The sequence below is a fragment of the Falco rusticolus genome, chromosome 4, assembly GCF_015220075.1.
Source record: "Falco rusticolus isolate bFalRus1 chromosome 4, bFalRus1.pri, whole genome shotgun sequence".
NCBI lineage: Eukaryota > Metazoa > Chordata > Aves > Falconiformes > Falconidae > Falco > Falco rusticolus.
In genome coordinates this window covers 97,762,494-97,785,699 of record NC_051190.1, presented here as the reverse complement: position 1 = coordinate 97,785,699, position 23,206 = coordinate 97,762,494, and the positions used below count along the sequence as shown (strand labels likewise).

At 33.8% G+C, this 23,206-nt stretch overlaps 1 protein-coding gene across 3 annotated transcripts in view; it reads left to right on the top strand.

Annotated features, from left to right (window-relative positions):
* ULK4 (unc-51 like kinase 4) overlaps positions 1-23,206 on the top strand; it is a 249,764-nt gene that overhangs the window by 4,662 nt on the left and 221,896 nt on the right. Inside the window, exons 3-17 of one of the 3 annotated variants that reach the window (XM_037383381.1) lie at positions 966-1,065; positions 4,035-4,174; positions 5,416-5,578; positions 8,174-8,275; positions 9,113-9,196; positions 10,059-10,134; positions 10,745-10,840; positions 12,644-12,765; positions 12,894-12,966; positions 15,300-15,402; positions 15,864-15,968; positions 18,025-18,085; positions 19,998-20,179; positions 21,619-21,665; positions 22,488-22,566. In XM_037383381.1, coding sequence (XP_037239278.1) covers positions 966-1,065; positions 4,035-4,174; positions 5,416-5,578; positions 8,174-8,275; positions 9,113-9,196; positions 10,059-10,134; positions 10,745-10,840; positions 12,644-12,765; positions 12,894-12,966; positions 15,300-15,402; positions 15,864-15,968; positions 18,025-18,085; positions 19,998-20,179; positions 21,619-21,665; positions 22,488-22,566 — 1,533 coding nt within the window. Of the gene's footprint in view, positions 1-965; positions 1,066-4,034; positions 4,175-5,415; positions 5,579-8,173; positions 8,276-9,112; positions 9,197-10,058; positions 10,135-10,744; positions 10,841-12,640; positions 12,766-12,893; positions 12,967-15,299; positions 15,403-15,863; positions 15,969-18,024; positions 18,086-19,997; positions 20,180-21,618; positions 21,666-22,487; positions 22,567-23,206 lie in introns of all 3 variants that reach the window. The other 2 variants (XM_037383380.1, XM_037383379.1) reach the window with 2 other exon arrangements.

Below are 23,206 nucleotides of genomic sequence, written 5' to 3'. Positions count from 1 at the left end.
GCACCTCCTCCCCTCCTCTGCACTGACCTGGGGGTCTGCAGAGCTGTTGCTCTCGCATAGTCTCACTCCTTTCTTCTACTGCAATTTTTGCCCAGATTCCCCATCCCCACCTCCCCTTCTCAAAAACGTTATCCCAGAGGCGGTGCCACCATCACTGATGGGCTTAGCCTTGGCCAGTGGTGAGTCCACCTTGGAGCCGGCTGTCATTGGCTCTATCGGACACAGGGGAAGCTTTAGCAGCTTCTCACAGAAGCCATTGCTGTAGCCCCCCTGCTACCAAAACCTTGCCATGCAAAGCCGTTACAGTTTCATGTTCCCTCTCGTTGCTTCAATGATCATTTACTGGGCCATTAACAAATTTGGTCAATGTAAACTTTTTGTTCTTAGCAGCATACTTCTCTTAGAAAGCCCTTGGGGATACCTTACATACCACTGTGGCAAGATACAGAGGCTTCTGTAGAGAGGAGGCCATGTAGGTGTAGTAGAAATACAGATTTCCAGGGACCCTTGAATGCTTGCTCTTGCCTAATAAGATAAGAATGATGTAAAAAATTTCTTTTTACTTCCTCTTACTGTATTCACTGTATTGTCTTACAATGTGTTCCCAATGGAAAAGAAAACAGAAATGCAAGTTTGACTCCAAATTCTGATTTCCAGTTTTACTGTTTTAGTGATGCAGGAAGGTTAAATAGCACTTATAACTTTGGGCTGGGGAACTTTGTATTTTTTTTTTTCTGTATTTTTAAAAGTGAGTGAGTTGGGCACGGTCTGTGAGGAAAGTTATCTTTTCTCAACATATATGTAAAACTAAAATATTAGAATTGGAGAATAATTTTAGTGCACTGGAAAAGGTAAGAGAATGAGTAGTTACTCTAGAATAAATTCATATTGTGTCTCCTCGTCTTAAGTCCGTATATATTGCTTTCTCCCCCCCTGCCCCATTAAGTATGTTAAGTTTGTTCTAGGTTCGTCTGACTCACGAAATCAGACACAAGAATATAGTGACATTTCATGAATGGTATGAAACCAGCAACCATATCTGGCTTGTAGTGGAATTATGCACAGGTGAGATAAGCTCAGAAGGTAAAAATTTGTAGAATGAGGATTTCATATAATAGTTTATCCACAACAAATGTGTGTTTGGAAAACCTTAGTAATTATCTGATTATTAACATGAGAATCCTATTTATATATAGCACAGTTTTTGCTTTTGGAAACATTTTTAGAAATCATACTTTTCTACTTCACTGTATATGTATGTTAACTGTTAACTGATGTGATGTAATGTTGGTTTGTAATAGCTGAAGTGATATGGTGTTCAGGGGAACTTAGAACCAAATTGTGAATAGTTGAATGGTAGTTAAGTAAAAATTACTTGATAAGTTTTCGAAGGACTGGCAGCGTTAGTGTTCTTTTTTTCATTTTATAGCACACAGTAATACAGATGACAAAGAGCAAATCAAGTTATAATGTACAAAAGACAATAATGTTCAAATGAATTTTTTAATCAGAAGGCAATTCTGTAGCTAATAGTAAATTACTTAAGTTTTCTTCCTGTTCAGTAGAAGTATTTTGACTTTTCTGTTAAGATGTTAATTTGGGAGCTCTGGCAACCTAAAACTGCATTAAGTGATTCACTGAGTTTTGATAGGTTCTCATCATTCCATTACAGACATCTTTTAAAGCTTTCTCTAATTTTGATGATTGCATGTTTTAAACTCCAGATAATATGCCTTACTCCACATGGAGGGGAAAGGTGGCCAATTGTGATTCATGTTAGTATTTTGGTATCTGGAGTTTGTATCATAGTAAAAGTCCATATTACGCACAGTCTTTTTTTCTATCCAGAATTCTTTTTCAAAAATAACTGAAGCAGAGAAGCTACAAGTTGGGGGGGGGGAGGGGGAGGGAAGGGAAGGGGAGGTCAGGCCATTCTGTCGTGTATTGAGAATGAAGTTAATTACTCATATGGAGGCTGTGGTCTGTTTGCTTAGTCTAACTTGTGGGCACATACTTACGTTATTAGACGGGCAGCCTTTTATTAAGTACAATTTGAATAATGTATTTTTTACCTTGCAGTACTGCAGTTTGCTGTAGGGAGAGTCTGGAAGCTAACTTAATTCTAAATAGACTGACATGGATTTCTTATTAATTTTGTAGAGCCCTGAAAATCACTTGAAATATGGAAGGTCTCTCTCACTTGTCTCAAGGTGACAAAGTGAGTTTCTGTTACCAGAAGCAGCAGACTCTTCCTGCGTTACTGGTTTCACTAATTTTTTTTCTCCTTTGTGTATTTGGTTATATTATGGAATCATTCTATATGTAGTCCTCTGAATTGAATTATTAAAAGCAGTGATTAAAAATGATGGAAAATTCTTTACTATAGGTATGTAAAGCAGGCTTGGTTTTAAAGGAGCCGACTGATTTACTAAACAGAATAAAAAAAAGGTTTAGAAATAAAATAATTTTAAGATTCAGATTGAATAATTTAAAGAATACTGTGATGACAGACCTTTTAGTGTTGCTATTCTATGAAAGAAATTACTGAGCAAATGGAAAAAAAGCTCAGGAAAATCTGTTAGATGATTTGGAATAAAGGTTCTAGTATCCTTGTCTATGGAAAGCTTTCCTAATTCCTGTTTTCATTCAGGGACTTAAATTTGTGTCTTTTTTTTCCCTCTGTTTTGTTTAATCTGCATGATTTGGCTAAGATATAAATAATAGATAATGCAGGAAGCCCACAGATAATTCATGAAATCCAAACTGTAGTCTCACGAGAACAGGTTTGATACAGGAGTAGAAAAGGACCAAATCAAGTTGAGGAAAGGATTCTGGGGGGGAGATGGGAGTGTGGAGTTTGGGATAGAAGACTGGGACAGGGAGGAGGAGAAAGACTATTTGAGCAATGACCTTGTGGAAAACGAGATTAGGAAAAGTCCAGGTCCTGTTACCAGTTAGGACAGGAACGGCTCAAATGGGATGAGTCTGATGGCGTACCTGAGAATCAGTGGAATGTGAGGAAGTAGTTGATGGGGGAAGGAGAGAGGTTTTGCAAGGACAGAGAAACAGTAGGAGTCAGTGGGGAAAAGCATAGAGTGAATGTGAAGCCCAGGGAAGGACACAGGTGATAGAGGATATATGTGAAGGTTTATTTGAAAGGCTTTGTAGGTGTGATCTGCTCAGAAACAGAGGAAGGTTTGGTTGGAACTTAGTGGAGAAAGGGAAGTGGTGATTTTGGGAGGACAGAGAAGGGTCTCATATTAGTGTGAGAAGTCCAGAGAGATATGAGTAGGACTTGCTGGGGCAGGAAGCTGGGATTTATGTGAGAAACCTGGGAAGTGAAAGCTTATTTCTGTGTGTTTCTGTTTTGGTTTTTCAATTCTTTTTTCCTTAAAATAATAATAAAAAAAAGACAAAAGAGAGAGGAAAGGATGAAAATGAAAGACCTGGGGCACATGAGTCAAGAAAAGGACTGTACAGAAATACTATGTGTGAAGAACAAACAAAAGAATTTCTATTGGATGTTGTTGACCTCAGAATGTAGCCCACTTTTACTATTTCTGATGTCTGTGAATTCAGTGAAAAATTACCTGTCAAGCTTTAGTACTTGTTCACCGAAGTTGTTAGCCTGTTCTTAGTATTGTTTATTCTTTTAACTCATGCAGCAGGGGTCAGTTAAAAGGAATTTGAATAAACCCTTTGGATAGTATTATGTTGTGATGTGGTGCAGTTTCTGGCTTTCTTTTTTCCCTTCTGTTTCCTTTGTAAAATATATCGATATTAAAGTAATTTTCATGTCATGCACTCCATTTAATTGTAGTCAAGATATTTTTTGTCACAGTACTGGAAATATTTTTTCCTGTACATCTTAGATTTTGTAATTATTATTTAATCTCAGGAAATATTTTTAGTATCTACTGATAGTGATTTTTGCTTGACATCCTTTGAAGGAGCTTATATAATGTACTTGGGGAACTATTTGTATGACCGTCTTCTTTACATGCACTTGCTGACTACATATAAATATATTTCAGGTGGTTCTCTAGAATCTGTTATTGCTGAAGACAAACATCTACCTGAAGATGTAGTGAGAGAATTTGGTGTTGATTTGGTTACTGGTTTATACCATATTCATAAGCTTGGAATTATCTTTTGTGAACTGACACCTGGAAAGGTAAGAAGGAGTATTATTTATAGGGGATGCTGCATATTACTTTGTAGGCCATCAGCATTTAGTTCATTATTTCTGTTTTACTATTTGGAAGAGGCTCGCCTCAAGTTGGAGGCCAGTTGAGCTTTATAATACATGTGAAGACAATGAGAGACAAGTCTGTAGCTTGAATATTTTATGATCCAGTTGATTTCTTCCATTGTATATTTGATATGATGTGATAGATTCTTTTTGATTTGTTGTACCGGTTTGAATTAATGAAGGATTTTAGTTCTCTGTCCTTGGACATGTAACTTTGCTGTTATGCCTATTCTATCATGCTGTAGAATATTTTGAAGTCACAGAAAATGCTAATGGGGGAGTAAAATTAACTAAACTTTCTTTGTTAATAACCTTCTCTTGTTTCCAAGTACCTTTTAAATTATCATCTTACTCTTGCATAAAAATACAAATATTTATGTGGTTTCTGATTGTGTATGAAGTTTAGGTATAGCTTTATCAAAGTCCACATTTGTTTTTAATTTACGTAGTCACCAGAATATTAACTATAGTAAAAAAAAATTTATTAACAGTAATTGGTTTTGATCCTAATCTATAAGTGATCAAGTTGCCCTTCTCTGAATTTTCTGTAAAACTTGCACAATTATACTCAGTTACTGTCACCTGTGAGTCCAAAAGCACTAAAAAAAATCCACCTGACTGAATCCCACCATCCCACCCCTCCACCATCTGACTGATGGAAGAGTTCTCCAAACAACATTTTTGGGATTATGAAGCTATTAATTACAACAATAAGCAGTGACCACATAGAGAAAACTCTGCATCATTGGACAAAATCTTCGGAATTTTCTGCTGATTAGAATTTTTGTCCTCAAATAAAGTGAAGTATCTTTTTACTACACACTTATTTTCCTATACAGGGTTACTATAATTTTACTTTCTTTTCTATAGTAACGTTGTTGTTCATTTAGATTTAATAATGAGTAAACAAAAGTGCACATTAAACACCTTGTAAGGGTTTTGTTGTAGGATTCTGGAGTTTTGTGGTTATAAGAAAGAGGACACTATTGGTGGTGACTTGAAAAAATTTCAGTGCTTTCGGTTATAGTGATCATCTATACGTACTTAAATGGTTTGAGGTTGTGATTTATTTTTGTATAATAAATTATTTTATACTTTGTGTTGGGAATTTCATCAGTTGTAGTATATGATACTTGTATGTCAGATTTTCTTTTTTCTTCTAGATTCTGCTTGAAGGGCCTGGCACTTTGAAATTCAGTAATTTTTGCTTGGCTAAAGTGGATGGTGAAAACTTGGAAGAATTTTTTTCTTTAGTTGGATCTGAAGAAGGCGAAGGAGATGTCAGTGAAAGCAATCCACAAAGATACCTGAAAAGCAGGTTTCGAGGTAAGATCTTTTTACTAGCCCAAACTAACATATACCAAGGGGACAGAATGAAATCTGGAAAAAACCTTTGTGGCAAGCAATTTGGAGAGAAGACCTTGAAATAAAATATATGTTGATTGTTCTGTTGGGGCTGACTAAATTTCTAGGGCAACAGGATAATTAATTCTGTTGTATTATCATTTGTAAAGATTAATGTTTTTGCCTGTGTCTTTATAACAGAAAGTACGATCTGTACATATTTTGTAAGTAGGTTTAACATATCCTGCATATGGGGAATTTTTAAAGTAAGTTCAAAACCAAAATTTAGCTCTTAAGGAAGGTTGGTCAGAGATCATAACTTAGAGGGAACGACACCTGCAAGTGAATAGAAAGAAAATAAACTGTATTTACAAGTATATAGTAATAATTCTAAGTTTCACAAAGCCAGTTTAACTAAGAGCTGGAAAAAATATACTCCTGTCTGTCATACAATGTATGACATATTAACAACTCATGACCTTTACTGCTTTTTGTAAATAGACTTCAGGTTATTTTTTGGATTGAAGCTCTGATGTAGGTGATGATAGACTGTAGTATAATTGTATAATAATTTTTCAACATAACATAACATAACTGGAGGTGGTTTATTTTAGATTTCTTTTTGCAGCTTGGCATCAGATCCTTACAGTACGGTTTAATGTTCAAAAGGTCTGTCTATCCTGAGCATGTTTTAATTATTTTATGAGCTGTTCTTGATTTTTTTCTTTGCAGAAAAAAAGGTAAAATTTCAATAATTAAAAAATCCCAACAAACCCAAAACAAACAAAATCCAAACCAATCTGAGTATATGAACGACACCTGAAATGTTTCAAGGTAGCAAATTCATTAAAAATTATTTTTTTGTTTGGATTTGTTGGTGAGGCTTAATTGTTAATTGATGAAAACTATGGAAGATTACTAAAATTTGGGACATTCAGAACTCAAACTGACTGGCTTTGCTAACTGATGAAATTGTATTGCTGGTATTTAGTTGATATAAGGCTATGTATTTAAAAAAAAGTTTAAGGAAAATTGCAAAAGAATCATGCGTTTACAATCTTTTGTGTTTCGGTTATGAAGTAGTAATTGGAGAATGAAGAGATAACTGATACTGGATATATGATAAAGAAAATTGATTTAAAATTAATCCTGTTCTCAGAAAAAATTGAGCCATGGAATTATTTATGGACTTCTAAAAAGTCTGTGCTGTAGATGCTCTTTTTAGGATCTAGGATTAAATTCTGTGAACTTTGTTAAACGTATATGCAAAATTAAGTAAGTACTACACAGAACTGCTGCTTCTTTCATTGGAGACTTTGCGCTGCTGTACTTGCATTGTCCTTTTTGATGCAAATGATCCAAAGTGATTTCTATTCTAGTTTGAGGCTCGACTGTTTCAGTACCTTTTACTTAAGAATGATAATTTCTTTTTAAAGTATGAGAAAGTTACTGTGCTTTAGTTTCAACAGGCAGATCCATGCAGATGCAGTAGGCTGCAAATACTATGTTATTTTTTCATCGAATAAGAAAAGTTCAGCAACTTGGTTTTAATCTTCTCAGTCTTTTATTAGTCATTATCTCAGACCATCTCACAGACCTCTATTTCCAAGATAACGATGTGTATAGCAGTTACTGTTATCAGGAATGGTGGAATTCTTGGAAATGTTTTATGCGAACAAAAAGAGCTTTCTTTAATACTTTGCTGTCTCCTGCTGAAAGTCCACACTGGAAATACTAAGACCAAGAACAGATCTTTATTCAGGAAGAAATACAAATCTAATCTCTTTCCTGTGGCCTTTCAAAACAGCTTTTTTTGATGTGTATAGTTAATGACCTTTTGTCATTTAAAAAAATAAAACCCAAGGACAAAAGAATCCAAAATAAACTTTTTAAAGGACTATGAAATTGATACTTTTGCTGAGTTTGTGTAATTTTTTTGGAGATTATTTAGAACTGAGTTAGTGTTTACATGGGAACTACTGTAGCAATAGGAACTGTATGTTTCTTTTTCTATATCAAGACAAAAGGGGTTTGTGTACTATATTTTGATATGTGATGTTTTCATAGTGTGTTAGTGTGAAAATAGTTGTAACTAGTTTGGATCGGTGATCTAGTTGGCTAGCTACTTTGGTTTTGTCACAAAGTTTCTAATTTTGTGAAGGTTTATGTCTTGGGATAGCTTTAAAAAAAACCCCAAACCCAACAACAAAAAAACCAAACCTGCTTTAACCTAATTTATTTCTGTTACTCATATGATGATTATGTTGTTTACCATTCAGCTTAATTTGTTTGGCTCTGGAAGCTGTCAAGGCATATCAAAACTTCCTTTGCATGAATCTCTGTGTTAGGAAAGTGTAGGACAAGTCAGCTTAGTTAATAGAAGTGAAATAGCAAAATAGTGTATAAAATCCTACATAATTCAGTAAAAGTATAGGAGATTAGATTTGGTATCTGTTTGCTTATAGTAAGTGAAAATAACCCCTAACTCACTGAACTGTGGAGACAAAGTTTGAAGTGTTGAACAGGATAAATGCTGAATGAATAATCCAAGTGCGTTATACATACTGTATTTTGTAGGCTCTCCGTTGTACACAGCTCCAGAAGCAATAAAGGGAGAAGACTTCTCGAAAGCCAGTGATCTGTGGTCCTTGGGATGCTTACTTTATGAAATGTTCTCAGGTTGTAAATTTGTGTATCTATTTAATATTCTTGATAATGGAAGTATAGGTCATGGTCCCAGAGTAAATTCTTGTTAACTTCCTAGGGGGGTTAAGACACAGAAAAACTTCAGACAGGTTTTAAAGAGTTTGTGAAGAATATACTATCTGTACTTAAAAAAGGAGAGGGAGGTGTCTTCATCAAATAGTAAGTGGATTAATACTGTTGTCCTTTTGACTGTGATCTAGATATTATGTTAACCAACATGTATTGTTTAAATACTATGATCTAAAATTATAGCAGTCCTCTGATTCTGACAGTGTAACATTTTTAATCTCCTCAGTATTAAACTCGGGGGTGCATTATTTTGACCTTTGGAAGAGAAAACTGTTTCACTAGTGTAAAACTAGAATCATTGGTTTTCCTGCAGATAAAGTAGCTGTTAGCATTGGCTGCAGCCGGAAGGAGAATTTAATCACAGAAGAGAATTACAGTGCAACTTTCTGAAGTCTTAAACAATATGTTGATCTCTTGGATCAACATAGTTACATGGACGTTGATTTCTGCCTAGACCTTCTCTTGTTGTCTTATTGCTGATTCACACAGGTCTATCATGATGACTTCCATCAAGCCATCTCTGGTGCCTCTTCTGTCCGTGGACTCTTTTGCTGTTCACGGTAGAATAATTTAATTCAAGGGTTTGTATTTGACAAGGGAACTTGATAAATAGAATCCAGGCTATCCAGGTGTTTATTTCTTTGGATGTTTCCTTAGGAAAATGAACTCATTGCTTGTCATTGCACCTGAGACATTTTTAAGTTTGCCTAATCTGTTAAATACACTTCTGTTTGTTTGTAGGAAGACCACCATTCTTCTCAGACAGCTTTTCTGGATCAATTGAAAAGATTTTATATGAAGAGCCATTGCCACCTAGACCAGAGGGTAACATTCTGTTACTGTTTCATGAATCAAATCAGAGTATTAACTTAACAAAGTTAAAGTTTTGTTCCTCACTGCTTCATCTGAGGCCCATTGCAGGAATCAGCTGTCCAAAGTGAATGTTACCATTGCCTTCCTTTTATAAGAACTTTTCCCCCATTAACAATGAATGCTTATTTCCCTTTTGACAGCCAAGCATATCATTTAATGTTAAGAATTAAAAGTAAATCTACCTTCTGGGATGGAATTTCTGATCCCATTTATTCTGGGCATCAGTGGTGTTTGTGAAGACCTTTGAATATTAGTAGCTCTTTTCAGTTCATAGTAGTGTGAAAATGGTGACCTGTAGAATTAAAACTCTTGTTACTTGTCTCAATTCTAAGAGAGATTTTGTTTTTGAAGTGGATAAAGTGCATTTCATACTTCTGAGCTCTCAGAAGTACGACCTTTCTCAGTTAAATATGGATTTTGGAAAGCTCTTTTGTATAATGGCATGCAACAATGGTCCTCTTTAAGTTATGCTTGGGGAAAAATTAATTTTAATTTAGGCAGATTTCAAGTTTTTATTTTTTGCTAATAGCTATATTAAAATTGGAGGGTGCTTTTTTAAGCATGTAACAATTTTAATTAATTTGGTAACTGCGTACTGGTGATTTGTTTGGTTGTTTGGCTTTTGTTTTTTTGAGGACGCTTTGCAATGCAAAGAGTGCATATTTAAGATTCTTCATACATTCAGATTTTTTCAGATGAAATTACTATTAAAAGAAAATTTTTAGCATGATCTGTAGATAGCGATTTGATCTACATTGTGTGACAGTTGTTTTTGCTGCTCAATACTTACCTTCTCAAGTGCTTCTATTTACAGGTTCAGCTTTTCATAAACCTTCTGCTGAGTTCATTAGTTTGCTTGATGGGTTGCTTCAAAAGGATCCTCAGAAAAGGTGAACAGTCTAATCCATGATAGTTGTTTACATTGTCTTTTTTCACCTCTGGAGAAAATAATTGCTATGATACTGTATGTATAGTATTTTGTAGATGACAAAGAATGCAAAAAATCATTTAATCCCTTATATAAAAGAGCAAATTGTGCTTTTTCTTACATGAAGATATACAGAATTAATGCTTTGATTAAGTGTATCTTTGTAGCTGGTGCTAAATAGATATCTTTGTAATAGAAATGATGGGTGATTTTAAAATTGGATGGCTTTTCTTTTCCGGGGCAATGGACACATGTGTTTTATGAGGCTTTGATTTATAGCTGATATAGTTGTATTGTTAAATAACATAAGATTATAATTTACAGGGTAGCTCAGATAACTTACATATTGGGAATGGCTATGCAGTTTCTCATACCTCTGTGTAGTGTGAGTTAGCCATCCTGATTTGAGGCAAAACACTTGTCCTGTAAGAAAACTTATTTGTTGACCAAATAAAAGCAAACAACAGGATTAATTGCTCTGTAGAGTCACTAGGTTCAAAACCTAGTCTGGTATCTCTCTGTGGAGCTGTAGTTTGGAACTCTCTTTCAGTTTGCTTGTTGTTTTTCAAAAGGCTGAATTGGACAGACCTATTGCAGCATCCATTCTGGAAAGGATCCCTTGACCATTGTGGTGGTGATTCTGCAGACAGCCAGGGCACAAGCTCAAGGTACTGAATATTCAAGGAAGGCTTCTTTTATAGTAAACACAAGCAGAAAAAAATCAAATGTTTTTCTGTAAATTTTCTCAGGTTTGAATTTTGATTAGGATTTTTATGTGGTTAACTAATCAGTGAATGGAGTTTTACACCATTCAGTGAACAGTCCTTGATACTTAGCAATTGCATTATCCTGTTAGTGTTATTACACTGCTCGCTTTCAACAGACTCCTTCCTCCCAGCTATAGAATGTGTTAAAATTTACTTCTGAACTAACTGCTCTCATTTTTATTTGTTTATATACCAATGATGCACAGTAATTTAACTTGTTCTACAAAAGCTTTCAAAACAATGATAAATATGGATGTTTTATCTTTAGTGAGATTTTTTGTATGTTATTGTGCATTAGGCTTAGAGCATCACAAAGCCTATCAGTATGGTATCTTAGATTTGTGATTCAGCCTTATATCCTTGCAAATGCAACTGACCCACATTCTTTGCTTATGACATAAAGCATTAATCTGATGGGGTTTTTTTCTAAATTTGTAATACTCCACACTGCTATACTTGCAGAAAACCCCAAACCTTTTGTGAAAATGGGTTCTATGTATTAAAAAGTTAGGCTTCTTCAAAACTCCTGTTATCTTGCTGTTTTTTGTTTGTTTTTTTTTAGTTTTGAATTAGAATATTTAGTGTTGATTTTTATGTTCTTTTGTTCTAAATATTTGTAAAATACTTTAGATTCCAATCTAGCGGACTAATGTGAAAACAGATTTCTTCTAAAATGCTGAATGTTTTTGCATTCTGTCTATTTTAAAATTCTCTCTTGTATTGTTTAATACCCATTTCTGATACCAGTAGTGCAGTATTTTTGTTACTAACATTTATTCTGGTTTGAGATACAACTCTTTGTCTTTTAATTTTATTACTGCTTTCACCAGCAAGGCAGAGAAGAAATCAAAGTTTAAAGTTTATACCACAAAGAATTTATTCAAGGTTTTAGCAAGACTGATTTCAGCTTCCACCACAGTGCTCATCTTTGAAGAACCTTTGGAGAATCAGAAGAATCTCCTATGAAATGTTGGGCTATTCGACCTTACTTCTGAGGGTTTTCTAACACCTCTGAAATTATCAGTGAGGTTTGCACTAATTGACAAATACAAAAAATGTAGGACATTGGCTTGACATGCAAAAGAAGCTCAATACTTTTTCTTTTCCATCTGTGAGGCCTATGTATCTATTTTCTTCAAAATATGCGTTTGATTAACATTTGATATCCTGAAGAGCCTTCAGGAAACTTATATGACCCAGTTCCATGTGTATAATAGAGGGTTATATTAAAACCCCCCCAAACAACCAAAATCAATAAACTTGCGATTAAGTGTGACATGTAAATCATTTCACAGAAGAATGCTAGTTTGTATTGATCTTCATGAAGTCTGTAGCCTAGATTATTAGAAGTAGGTTTGTTGTGACTTTTTCCTGTAACGATTGAATGATCTCTAAAGATTTTTATGGTTTTTTGTAGCTGTGGTATGATGGGGTAATAATTTAACTTTTCTAATTTCTTTCATGCAACTTCTACTGAGGGAGCTAGAGAATTTTTAATATTCTCAAAGTCATTTGCTGTAAACTTATTTTTCATCATTGCCATTACTGATATATAAAGTATGTGTAATGCATATTACAATAGTCTGTTTGTTCTAGAGGATGACAGCTGAATTGTATGCTAATAGTTGCAACAAATAATAGATATGATCCCTCTTTTTAATTGTTTTAAAATCTGTGTGATTGGTATCTTTTATTAAACAGCAGTGAAGACGCAGAGTCATCAGTGTGTTGGAGTGCCAAAGAGCCAGTAGATACTCATAAAAATCTAGATAACCTGTCATCCTCAAGAGCAGATAATAAGCTACTAAGCAATTCTTTAAAAATAGGTAATATTGTTTATTACTTAATTTTGAATTATTTTGTCCTGTGAATTTTGTCAGTCTTACCAACATGCATATTCCCTATGCTTTATTTGTTTTTAACTTATGAATGCAAGTTCATGTTCTCTTTTCAGTAGAAACTCAGACTGAATTGCGCCCAAAAAGTGCAGTTGATGGTGAATCAAATGAATCCATATTTCTTCTCAGGTATGAAAACCTTGAAACCCTGTATGTTGTTGTGTTCCCCCCTGCTCCACCCCGGTCTCTTCAGACATTTTATTCTATTTGTAACATATTGTTAGCGTGTCTCCTTTGGACTTTTCTATCACTAGTTTAATTAATATTCAGACACTTTTGAAGAGCTGTAAAAGCAGTGTGTATAGTTAAAGCAATGCTTTAATGGCTTTATTACACTAATTTTTAGAAGTAGACTTTTGATTTCTTTGTCTGTCTAAACAGAGGAATTTATTTAGAACTTTATTTCCTTCTTACTTCATATATATGAGAATATGCTGAGAATATGCTTACTTTAAATACACAAGGATACGCATTCAGCTCAAGACCTGCAAATAAATTCTGCCTGCAGCTTTTCATCACAAGCTGTTGGTAACTATCTACCAAGTAGTAAATAGATATTAAATAAAAAAGTGATTGGTTTAACAGTGATTTGTTTTAGTTGAGGCCTGATTCTGAAACTTTGTAGTAGGTTTCAAGCCAAGAAGATTATCTAGTCAGATAGACTGTCTCATCATTATCAGGCAGAAATATTCCAGTCTGAAATTTAATAATCTTTCAAGCTTCTTGCATAACCTGGAATAGGGCTTTTGTACATGATAGTGTTTCTACTTTTCCAGCAGTTACACTTGGTTTTAATAAAGTGTTTCTTCTCATCTCACTTATAACTTCTATCATCACAGCTAAACCCATACTGTTAGTAATTTAAAATAGCATTTACTCTTTGCTTTAGGAGTCTGCTGAAAAGAAAGGCTACAATGGCATTACAAACACTTAGTATAACAACATGTAATTGAAATTGTCAGGAAAAAACCACTTTTTTTTAACAGCAGACTTCATGATAAGTACACTTATTTTAATGTGGAATTTGAAATGTAATACAGTTTTAAAAATATTCTCTGAAATTCTCTTTGTTTCAACGATTTAACTTCTCAAAGCAGCAGGTGTTACCTACTAAAGTGTTAAAACACTGAAGTGAAAGTAAGCTCTTGACTTGGCACCAGAATTTATTTAGCTGCTGGAGTGGTTGATCTGCTTTTAACAGTGATAGCTTCTTCTACATGTGCAAAGGGAATAAGTGTTATTAATTTCAACTAGTTCAAATTGAGAAACCAGCTGGAAACTGGAAAAGTAGGAAAAAATTTCTGTATCTCAAATACATATGAAAGCAGTTAGGTTTGGAAAAAAACAAAACACGTTTAATACATGTTTTGAAGTATGGAACCTGAAATGATTTCTTCAGCCTTCTAGCTAGAAATAATTTATTTTTTTTTTGTGAAGGAAATAAGACTGCTTAAACTTCCAAGCAGATCCTGATATATTTTTTTGCCATAAGAATTAGGACTTTAAAAAAACTTAGTTTTATCTAGCTAGTAGATAATATTTTGGCGCTCTTTCATTGTGCCCTATAAATTTCAGTCTCTCTTGAAAGTAGACAAATGCTGCCTTTATAACAAAAGACAAGAATAAGAATATGTTAGTGATTTGATCGTTGATTTTCGTAAGTATCTTTAATTTTGTTTGGTGTTTGTGTTTTTCAAGTAGTTGCTTTTTCTAATAAAGCTGATTCACAACTCAATGTGTATATTACTTTCTGCTAATCAAGAAAACGCGTGCATTTGGAGTTGATTAAATTAGTTTCCTGGCCTGCCAACTTTAATTCTGAAGTTGATTTGAAACACTTTACTTTGAATTAGTGTATACTATAAAAACCAAGTTCACGAGCAGCTTTATGAAAATTGCAAATTTGTGGTGTTCTGGTCTCTCCTTTCTTTATTGTCTGATTAGCAGACAAGATTTTTAAAAAGAAAAAATGAAAAGTAAACCCAGTTCACCTTAATACAGGAGAATTAGTCAGGTTTTATTTCTCATTACCTAGCTAAGAGTTGGCAGTCAGAAGAGAGTAAGAAAATAAATTGCAATTTTTTTGTGAGGTTAGTTCTCTTTCTATGTATGTTGCTTGTTATTAGAAATTAAGATAATGTTTTAGCATCCAGTTTGGAGAGCAACTGTGCATGAGAAAATAATCAAATTGCATTCATTTAACAACAACAAAAAACAAACCACATAGTCCTTCCCATTTCTAACTGACAAACAAATACTAACCTTGTCAGGACATATTTAAAGACAGGAAGTTAAGTTCATGTTTAGTTCAGGCATGGCATCATTTATGCTTGTCAGCTCTGAAAGTTTACTGTATGGCATGGAAGTTTCAAAAGAGCATCAAGTATATAGTTTGCAGTGAAGCTTAGTCTGTAGTCTTTCTTTTTTTAAATTTTTTTCTCTTTTTTTTTCATTCTTTTAAGTTCTCGTCCCACACCTAGAACTAACACTGCAGTAGAAGGAAGTAATGCTGTTGTTACTGCCCCAATCCAAAACTCTCCACAAAGAGATTCATGTTTGAAAAAGGTGAGTAGAAATATAATGTTAGGGGGTGGTGGTATCTTCATAGTTAGAATTTTAGCCTCGAGTCTATGGCAAAGCCAACTGTCTTCTCCATCCTTCCATAATTATAATAGGAAAGCAGTTCCTACAGTGTGCAAGTTATGTGGGGAAAAAAGAAAAAAATTGCAGAACTTCAGAAGTAAGATGCTTAGTCTCCTTTTTTTTTTCCCCAGTGTATAAAAGGGATAATTCTATCTTCTTTCTTTGCAGTCTACTTTTTGGACCCAGTGCTTTTTCTTCCAATGTGTTTCTTTATTATAATTTTTAGCTGGCCCTGTCTGCTACTAACTAAATAATAACTTAGAATATATTGTCTACATGGCCAAACTGTGTGGTATAATGTTAAGATGAAGTGTTTTGGGAATAAATGTGAACTTTTTCTTTTCCAAAACATTTTTAAAAAACCAACTTTGTTCTTGTTCTAGGCTAAAAATATGTGCTCAAGTCAGCAGGATATGGAGTCAACATTGAAAGAGCTCATTTACACTGAGTCTGATCTTATCATAACACCAATCATTGACAATCCAAAGGTATAGCAAAATAAAATATAAGATTCAGGAACTTGTGGGTGAGGCTATTTTTGCGGATGAAACTTTAATCAGGGCAAAACTCTTTTCCTGTATTTTGTAATTCTCATTTTAAAACAGTTCCACCCAGTCATCTGGCAAGTGCTCATGCAAGTTTTTGGCAGTCTTTTATAATGCTATTGTGTTGCTAATTTGGAGAACTGAGTTATTTCGGGATTGAAATTAAATTATGTCTTACAAGAAATTGAACCTACTAAGTGCTGTGTTTGGTGCTTTTGTAGATTTGTTTTCTGATAACTTGGATTAATATCTGTTACTTAAATGGACAAAACTGTGGGTTTGGATACTCAAAACAAGGCCATCTATGAAGCCTTCTAGATTAGGAGTTAGACCTTTACAGAATAATTTTTGTTACTTTTTAAATTTTAGGTGTGATAATGTTTCTAATAAATATGAACTTAATTTCTTTGGAAAAGAAGACCTGATGTTACAAGAAATGTCCATCCAATTTCTGTCATATGGATTCCAACATGATAACAGTTTGTGATGGGTCTCTTGAGCAGAGACACTTATTGACAGCAAAGGGAAGACCAAAAAAGAGTTGCACTGCAATTGCAATATAATGTGCATGTATGGGCACATGTATAGTAGTAGTGGAAGGAATGATAGGCAAGAGCCCCTTTAGTCTTCAGTTTATTTCTGTGGAAAAAAACAAAAAAAAAGTTGTAATTTTAGCAACTTCATTCAGTAAGTGGTGGATGCAGGAAATGCAACACTTGTCATTGGAAGTGAGCGTCTATCTCATTAAGTATGTCTTACAGCTTTTAGTTAATGTATTGCTTGAGTACAACTTTTTTTGTTTTGTTATAATGGAATTCCTAATACTCTCAAAAATTAAAAATCTTACACAGCTAGCTAAAGTAACTACCCAACAATACTGTTTTAATGTGTTTGGGGTGGAGGATGTCCGTTGCCAGTGGAGAATTTCAAAGGTAATTATGCATTTGGATGCCACCTCTGTAAATTCTCAGTTCTGTCTCAGGACTCTGACACAAAGCCTTAGCCTTTCACTGCTTCTCTTCTTACTGCAAGTATGAGAGATGAGATCAGGGGTAAGTGTACCTACTAATGTGCACATGGATGCTAATCCCCTTCCAGTGCAATGCCAGGCTTGGAATTAATGCAAAATAGCCCACTAAATTGCAGGCATGTGTAATCAGAGCCACTGAATACTTGGTGATCTTCAGACTAATGGATGATACTGACACCTGGTAAAGCTGAAGAGCTTGCAGTTTAATCTCAAAAGGGATTTACTAGATGCTGGCAGAATTTTAAAAGCTGAAATGTCAGTTTATATTGTAGAATTTCCCTGTGTTCTGCAGATCTATTGAACTGAAAACTTTCTTTAGAAAACAGCTCTCTGGTTACACCTAGGCTTCATCTGTCAAAGGCTAAATTCCAGTATACAGTTACCTTTTTCGCATGCTTTAGTTATTGAAAATTTCACTCAAATGTTCAGTCACTGAGCAGTCATCCAATTTCACAATGTACTAGAAAATGATGTGGTGTGGGGAAAAAAGCCTCAGCTTTTTAGTAATTATATAAGTGATTGATGTTAATGTGACCTTTTATACTCTAGAATGATATAGTGTGTGTATATATATGTATTTACTGTATGGCAATTAATTGCTAAAATATTTCATGAGCTCTCGGCTGCATAGTTCCTTTCTGTAGCTTTTGAAACCCAAATGCAAATATTTTTCCGTATACAAGTAAGATAAAAATGTAAACTGAAAAAATCCCTTCATGTTATATTCCCATTAAAAAAAACCTTAAATGGAAATACTAATAATTTAATTATATTAAAAACATAGAGTTAAATCTCAAGTATCTGCTTGGATAAAATACATACCAGAAATCAATGGAAGATGCCTTAGTAATGAGCAGTGGTTTGTACACCCATCCTGTATAATGTTTGCATCTTTGGTTTCATGTTCAGCTACTTAGACATTTCCAGGAATGTATTAAAACTAGTTGTAAAGTTTGTTTATTTTTCCAGATAATGAAGCAGGTACCAATTAGATTTGACTTGAAAAATTTACATATACCAGCATACTCAGGTATGGATTTTCTGAAGATGTTAAAACCTAAGTTATGCATATACTGGTGTGACTCGCTATTACAGGATCTGTAGCTCTTGAAGATGATGAGCTGCCTCAGTTGCAGAACTCATAACTTTTCTGAAACTGAAATTGCATATGTAAAGTATTTAGCGAGACCAATTTTGAGTAGACTTTTCAAGTACTAAGTTACGCGCCCTTCCTTTCTCTTCTACCTTTTTCAATTACAAGCCCATGCTCAAAAGCTTTTAAAATGAGACAGTCGACCCTGTTTTAGTGTGAGAAAAACAGCAAATATTTTCCCCGTGTTATTTTTTGTAAAACCCAGATATTTTAAATGAAATATTCAACCAAATAGATTAAAATTTGAGAAAGGCAGATAAGCAAATGAAAACAGGATCTTAAAATGTGCAGTGTTGATCAGCCATAATACTAGGCAGCCTTGCCAGTCCCACCTTTAATCATGAAATACAGGGACTGTATCCCAAAAGACAGTGTGCAGTCATTTGGGGTTTGGTTTTTTGTTGTTGTTAGTTTTTAGTGTCTAGAAACTCTGCTGTTATTTCTGAAAACAAAAGGTTGCTCATGGTCATGAGTGTAACATTTCTTCCACTGGAAAATTTTCTGTAGTCTGTATTAATGAAATGTTACGCTTTATTGTGCTTGAAGAGGGATGTCAGCCAGATATGTAGTTCTAGAATTCACAGAACACCTCTTCCTAGACTTAAAAGTTACTTTTTTCCTTCTATGAGGTATGTATTTTGGAGAGTTAATTTGTTGAAAAAGTAAGAAAATGTCCCCCAGTCTCCTAATCAAGGTTGTAGTAACAGAAAATATTTTTGATTTGGCTAACATCCTAGACAAAAATTACCAGATTCAAGTGTCTAAGGGGATGTTATTTTATTTCATATTGCATTTGAGTAGCTAAATTATCACACTGATGTTCTGATATGTTTAACTATTGTTGTGTATATTTATTTAATATGAGCCAGTGGTTTTTTATGGTTGTAATACTTTCAGGGTTGTAGGGTTTTTTTTCTGGACAGCTTTCTGATTGTTTTTGAATACCCTGAATTTGATGGTGCTCATCAATAAAGATTAAAGACAGTATGGAAAATAAGCCAAATGCCTGAAATCCAAACCTCTTTTCACATTTACTAATATAATTTATAATTGCCTTCATTAGTGGGTGTTACTTCTGTGTAAAATTGGAGTAAAAGACAGAAGGCATACTCTTAAATGTTCTGTACTGGAGCATATCAGGGTGGCACATAAGTTACTAATAAACAACTAACCAAACAGACAGTATGTATGGCTGCTAGAGTGAAGTTATCCACTGGGCCTGATAAGGAAGTCTTTGAAAAAATCTCTATTCATGCACACTGGTCAGTGAATTGAGCCACAGGATTTATGTTAATCATCCTAGTGACTTGGCTTCTTCCACATTCCTTCTGAAGTGATCTATGTTCTGATACTACTAAGGCTTAACTAGATAGATACCTGCCTATATGACTAACTATGCACATTTTCAGTTTATTGATTCCGAGGAGATTTTGCTGGCTGACTTTAGTTTTTGCCTCAGATTTACTGTAATGAAAAACTGCACTTTCTTAAGAATTAGTAATGCTTAAGGACAACAGTTACTGTCTTTCCTAAATGTAATGACATGAATTTTTAATAGAGTTGTTTTGAGGCTTTTATTGCTACATTTTTATGCTTTGTTTCTCTTCTTACTACTTTTTAAAATTTATATAATTTTCAGACATGAATTATAACATGTTTGTTTCATGTTTTAAGTACTAGATTTACCATTAGATTCAAACTTTGGAACTTATTGATGTTACTTTCTAGTGTGTTAGAGCAACATCAAAGATCCATTATCTTTAACTACTTCTTTGCTTCTTATGGTTAGCTGAGAAGTTATCATCTATGCAAGACACGGACTGGAATGACTTCTTGCAACGAGTATGTTCACTGCTTGATTCCACTGAGAAGAATACAGGAGCAGCGCGTTCTAAACTGAACTTACTGTACTATCTGTGTACTGTGGCTGTCCACAAGGAAATTGCAAGCAGGCTAATTAGCTCTCAGCTGGTAAATAATAAAGCTTTGAAGGAATCAATATGGTTTACTTGCCACTGTAGGAAAAATTAGATGCTTTTAGTTATAGTTCAAGAGATCATTTGTGCACTGACAAAAATAATATGGCAAGTTAAATACAAAACAATGAAAAAAAACCCCAACCCTTACTAAAATCCGTGTCAGTTTTTTTTTTTAAAGAGGTGAGGGAAAATAATTCTTTCTTTTAGATTTCAGATATCTTTACATACAGATTTGTTGTATTTGTAAAAAGGTTGGGATAAAAACTAACCTAGATAGAGAGTGTGAAGCAACATATGATGTAATGTTAGTCTTTGTAACTCATTAAGTGACAGAGAAGACTGAAAAAAGTTCATGTTTGAATTGTTAAATCAATTTTATTTAGCTATATGTCTGTAAAGAATAGCAAGGAAAACTTTCTGAAGAACATACAGTAAACCTTTCATTAAGCAGTGTTTCAAAGAGTGAGCGTACTTTTCTGAAGAGTTCTTTTTAGTGTATACCTAAATGGCAGTTTCACGTTTCGGTAACCATTTTCTACCAAACAATTTTACTAGTATCCTTTGTAGTGGTTTAACATGTTTTTCAAGTATTGCATGTACAGAAGAGAAATAGAGGTATTTTCTCCATTATATAAAAGCATCACAGAGACCATCCTGAGATGCATGTTTTTAAGTGTAATTGATAAAAAGTAAACTACCTTGTTCTACATTTATACTAATGCACCTAAGTCATATTCTGACAAGTCATTGTTGGATGTAGAGATATTAAAGACAAAAATTGCACTGCCAGAAAAATTCAGTGAAGAATATTCAGGTTGGAAGCAATAGTAGGTCTTATGCCATAGAATTTTTGTGAAAACAGGAAACAGAATTGCTGGGAGTTATATTCCATTATCACTGGAGAATTTTTTTGGAGACAGTGATCCAATAAATGAATTGCCATTAACAGGACATTTTAGAAATTAGTTAGTAATTATGCAGTTTTGTTCATAAGTGGCTGATCATGCGTGTTGACAGTCCATGAATTATTCTAGTTTTACCAACTATTTTTGTCCATTCTCACAAAATTAATTTATTAAATACTTGTTGGGTTAGACTATATGATAATCTCTGTGTTTGTAGATGAAAGCATCAGATGTTTGTTTCCTCTGTAAAGTGTTATTCATAATGAAAGATATGTTCATTTTTTAGCACACTAATATATGTTTAGTAGTGTAATTTAAGGTGAGAATATAGAAAGAAATACTTTTAACCTCAGCCTTTTTCTTGTAAACAATTAGTCAATATCTACAGTATTGGTCTATGATAATACTTTTTGCAAATATTATCCAAATAAATTTTTATGAAATTGGTGATATGTTGATTTTTTTTTATCATTGGAATATATCAGATCGCTGAAATTCATTAATGTTTCTCTTCTTTAAACTGTAGTTTCCTATATTGATACAGCAGCTGCGTGCAGCCACCAACTGGGATATGTAAGTAACAGTTATGTTAAATGAATTTGTTCAAGTACGGAATTACCACTGAATTTGATTAAAGACACTCTTTAACAGTGTGTTTGAGGAATGCTTTAGCCTGTCGGACTGCTGTGGTACCTGACTAGCAGTATGAAGGCATATAAAAGATTGATTTTTTTCAGCATTGAATTAATATATTGCTATTTTACAGTACCAAAGATTATAAAAAATCTTTAAAATTTTATCTGGAAGTTACGATTTAGTGTGTCATATAGTGTTGCTTAAAATCACTGAATAATCCAATTTATTCCGTAACAGTAGCAAAATAACCATAGTGGTAGCTTTTCTTTAAATGCTTGTCAGAAATATTTCAATGTGGTAGTGCCCCCTGCTGTTTGATTCATAGATACTGATTTTATTATTCCAATTTTTTCTTTAACGAAACATTTAAAATGATTTGCTGATACCGATTTCATTTCTGTTTTGTCAGCTATACTAAAAAGTTTAAAATGATCTATTAGAATTTTCTGTGTTACAAGAAAACTGAACATGAGCATGACTGATTAGTAAGACTATAACAAACTAAAGAATCTTCACTCTTATATGCTAAAGGAAAGAAATACCTTTATGTGTCAATTTATGGCTAAATTCAGCTGAAATACTGAAATAATTTGATGATCCAAAGAAAAAGCAAATAAGAAGAAAATGTGAGCTGTAAATAACACTTCAAATATTTCCTGCCCTTGGCAATCTGTGTAAAATATAAACAAGATATAATTTGTTTTGTGATATTTTTGGAATAATATTCATGCACCTACAAACAGTTTATTTGATATGCAGACGTGCCAAAGTTGCTCGAGTGATTGGTTTGCTGGCATTACACACATCTGAACTTGGAGAAAATGTACCTATTTCTGAGGTAACTTTCCTTCTCTTTTTTGGGGGGTCGAGGGGAAGTGACAGGGAGGTGACGAGGCAGAAAGTTTAGATAATGCTTTTACTCTTTGTCAGAAATGTTTGCAGGTGTTTGTTTGGTTTTTTTAACCCTGCTTTATTTTTTCTCAGATGTGTAAATGGGAAATTGATGTACATTTAATTAATTGAATTAAAAGTTCTCAGTTTATTCTATGTATATAGTTGTGGTTCTGATCTTTACCAACCTGTGGCAGAACTACCCACCAGTGATAAAACTCTAGCCTTTTTCTCTTTTCAGAAAATAAGTAGTCACTGTCATACTGCTTGTGTGTGTATGTATGTGTGTAACAAGAAGAAACTGTTGACATATTTGGTGATCCTGAATTGTAATTACTATAATTAGTATAAAAATATAAAATTGATTCTTAGAAATCCTTTTTTCAAAAAAGTAATTGAGATGGGGCTAATTTGAGATTCCTCACAGTTGTTGAAGAACGCATGTAATGAAGAGCAAGTAATTTTCTTTGGAGAAGAAAAATATTTTTCATCCTTTTTTCATTTTGCATGCTCAGTAGTTGACTTAAACAGAAGACTGATTAGACAAAGTGATTTTACTGTCCTTTTTTGTATGTGACATGCACAGA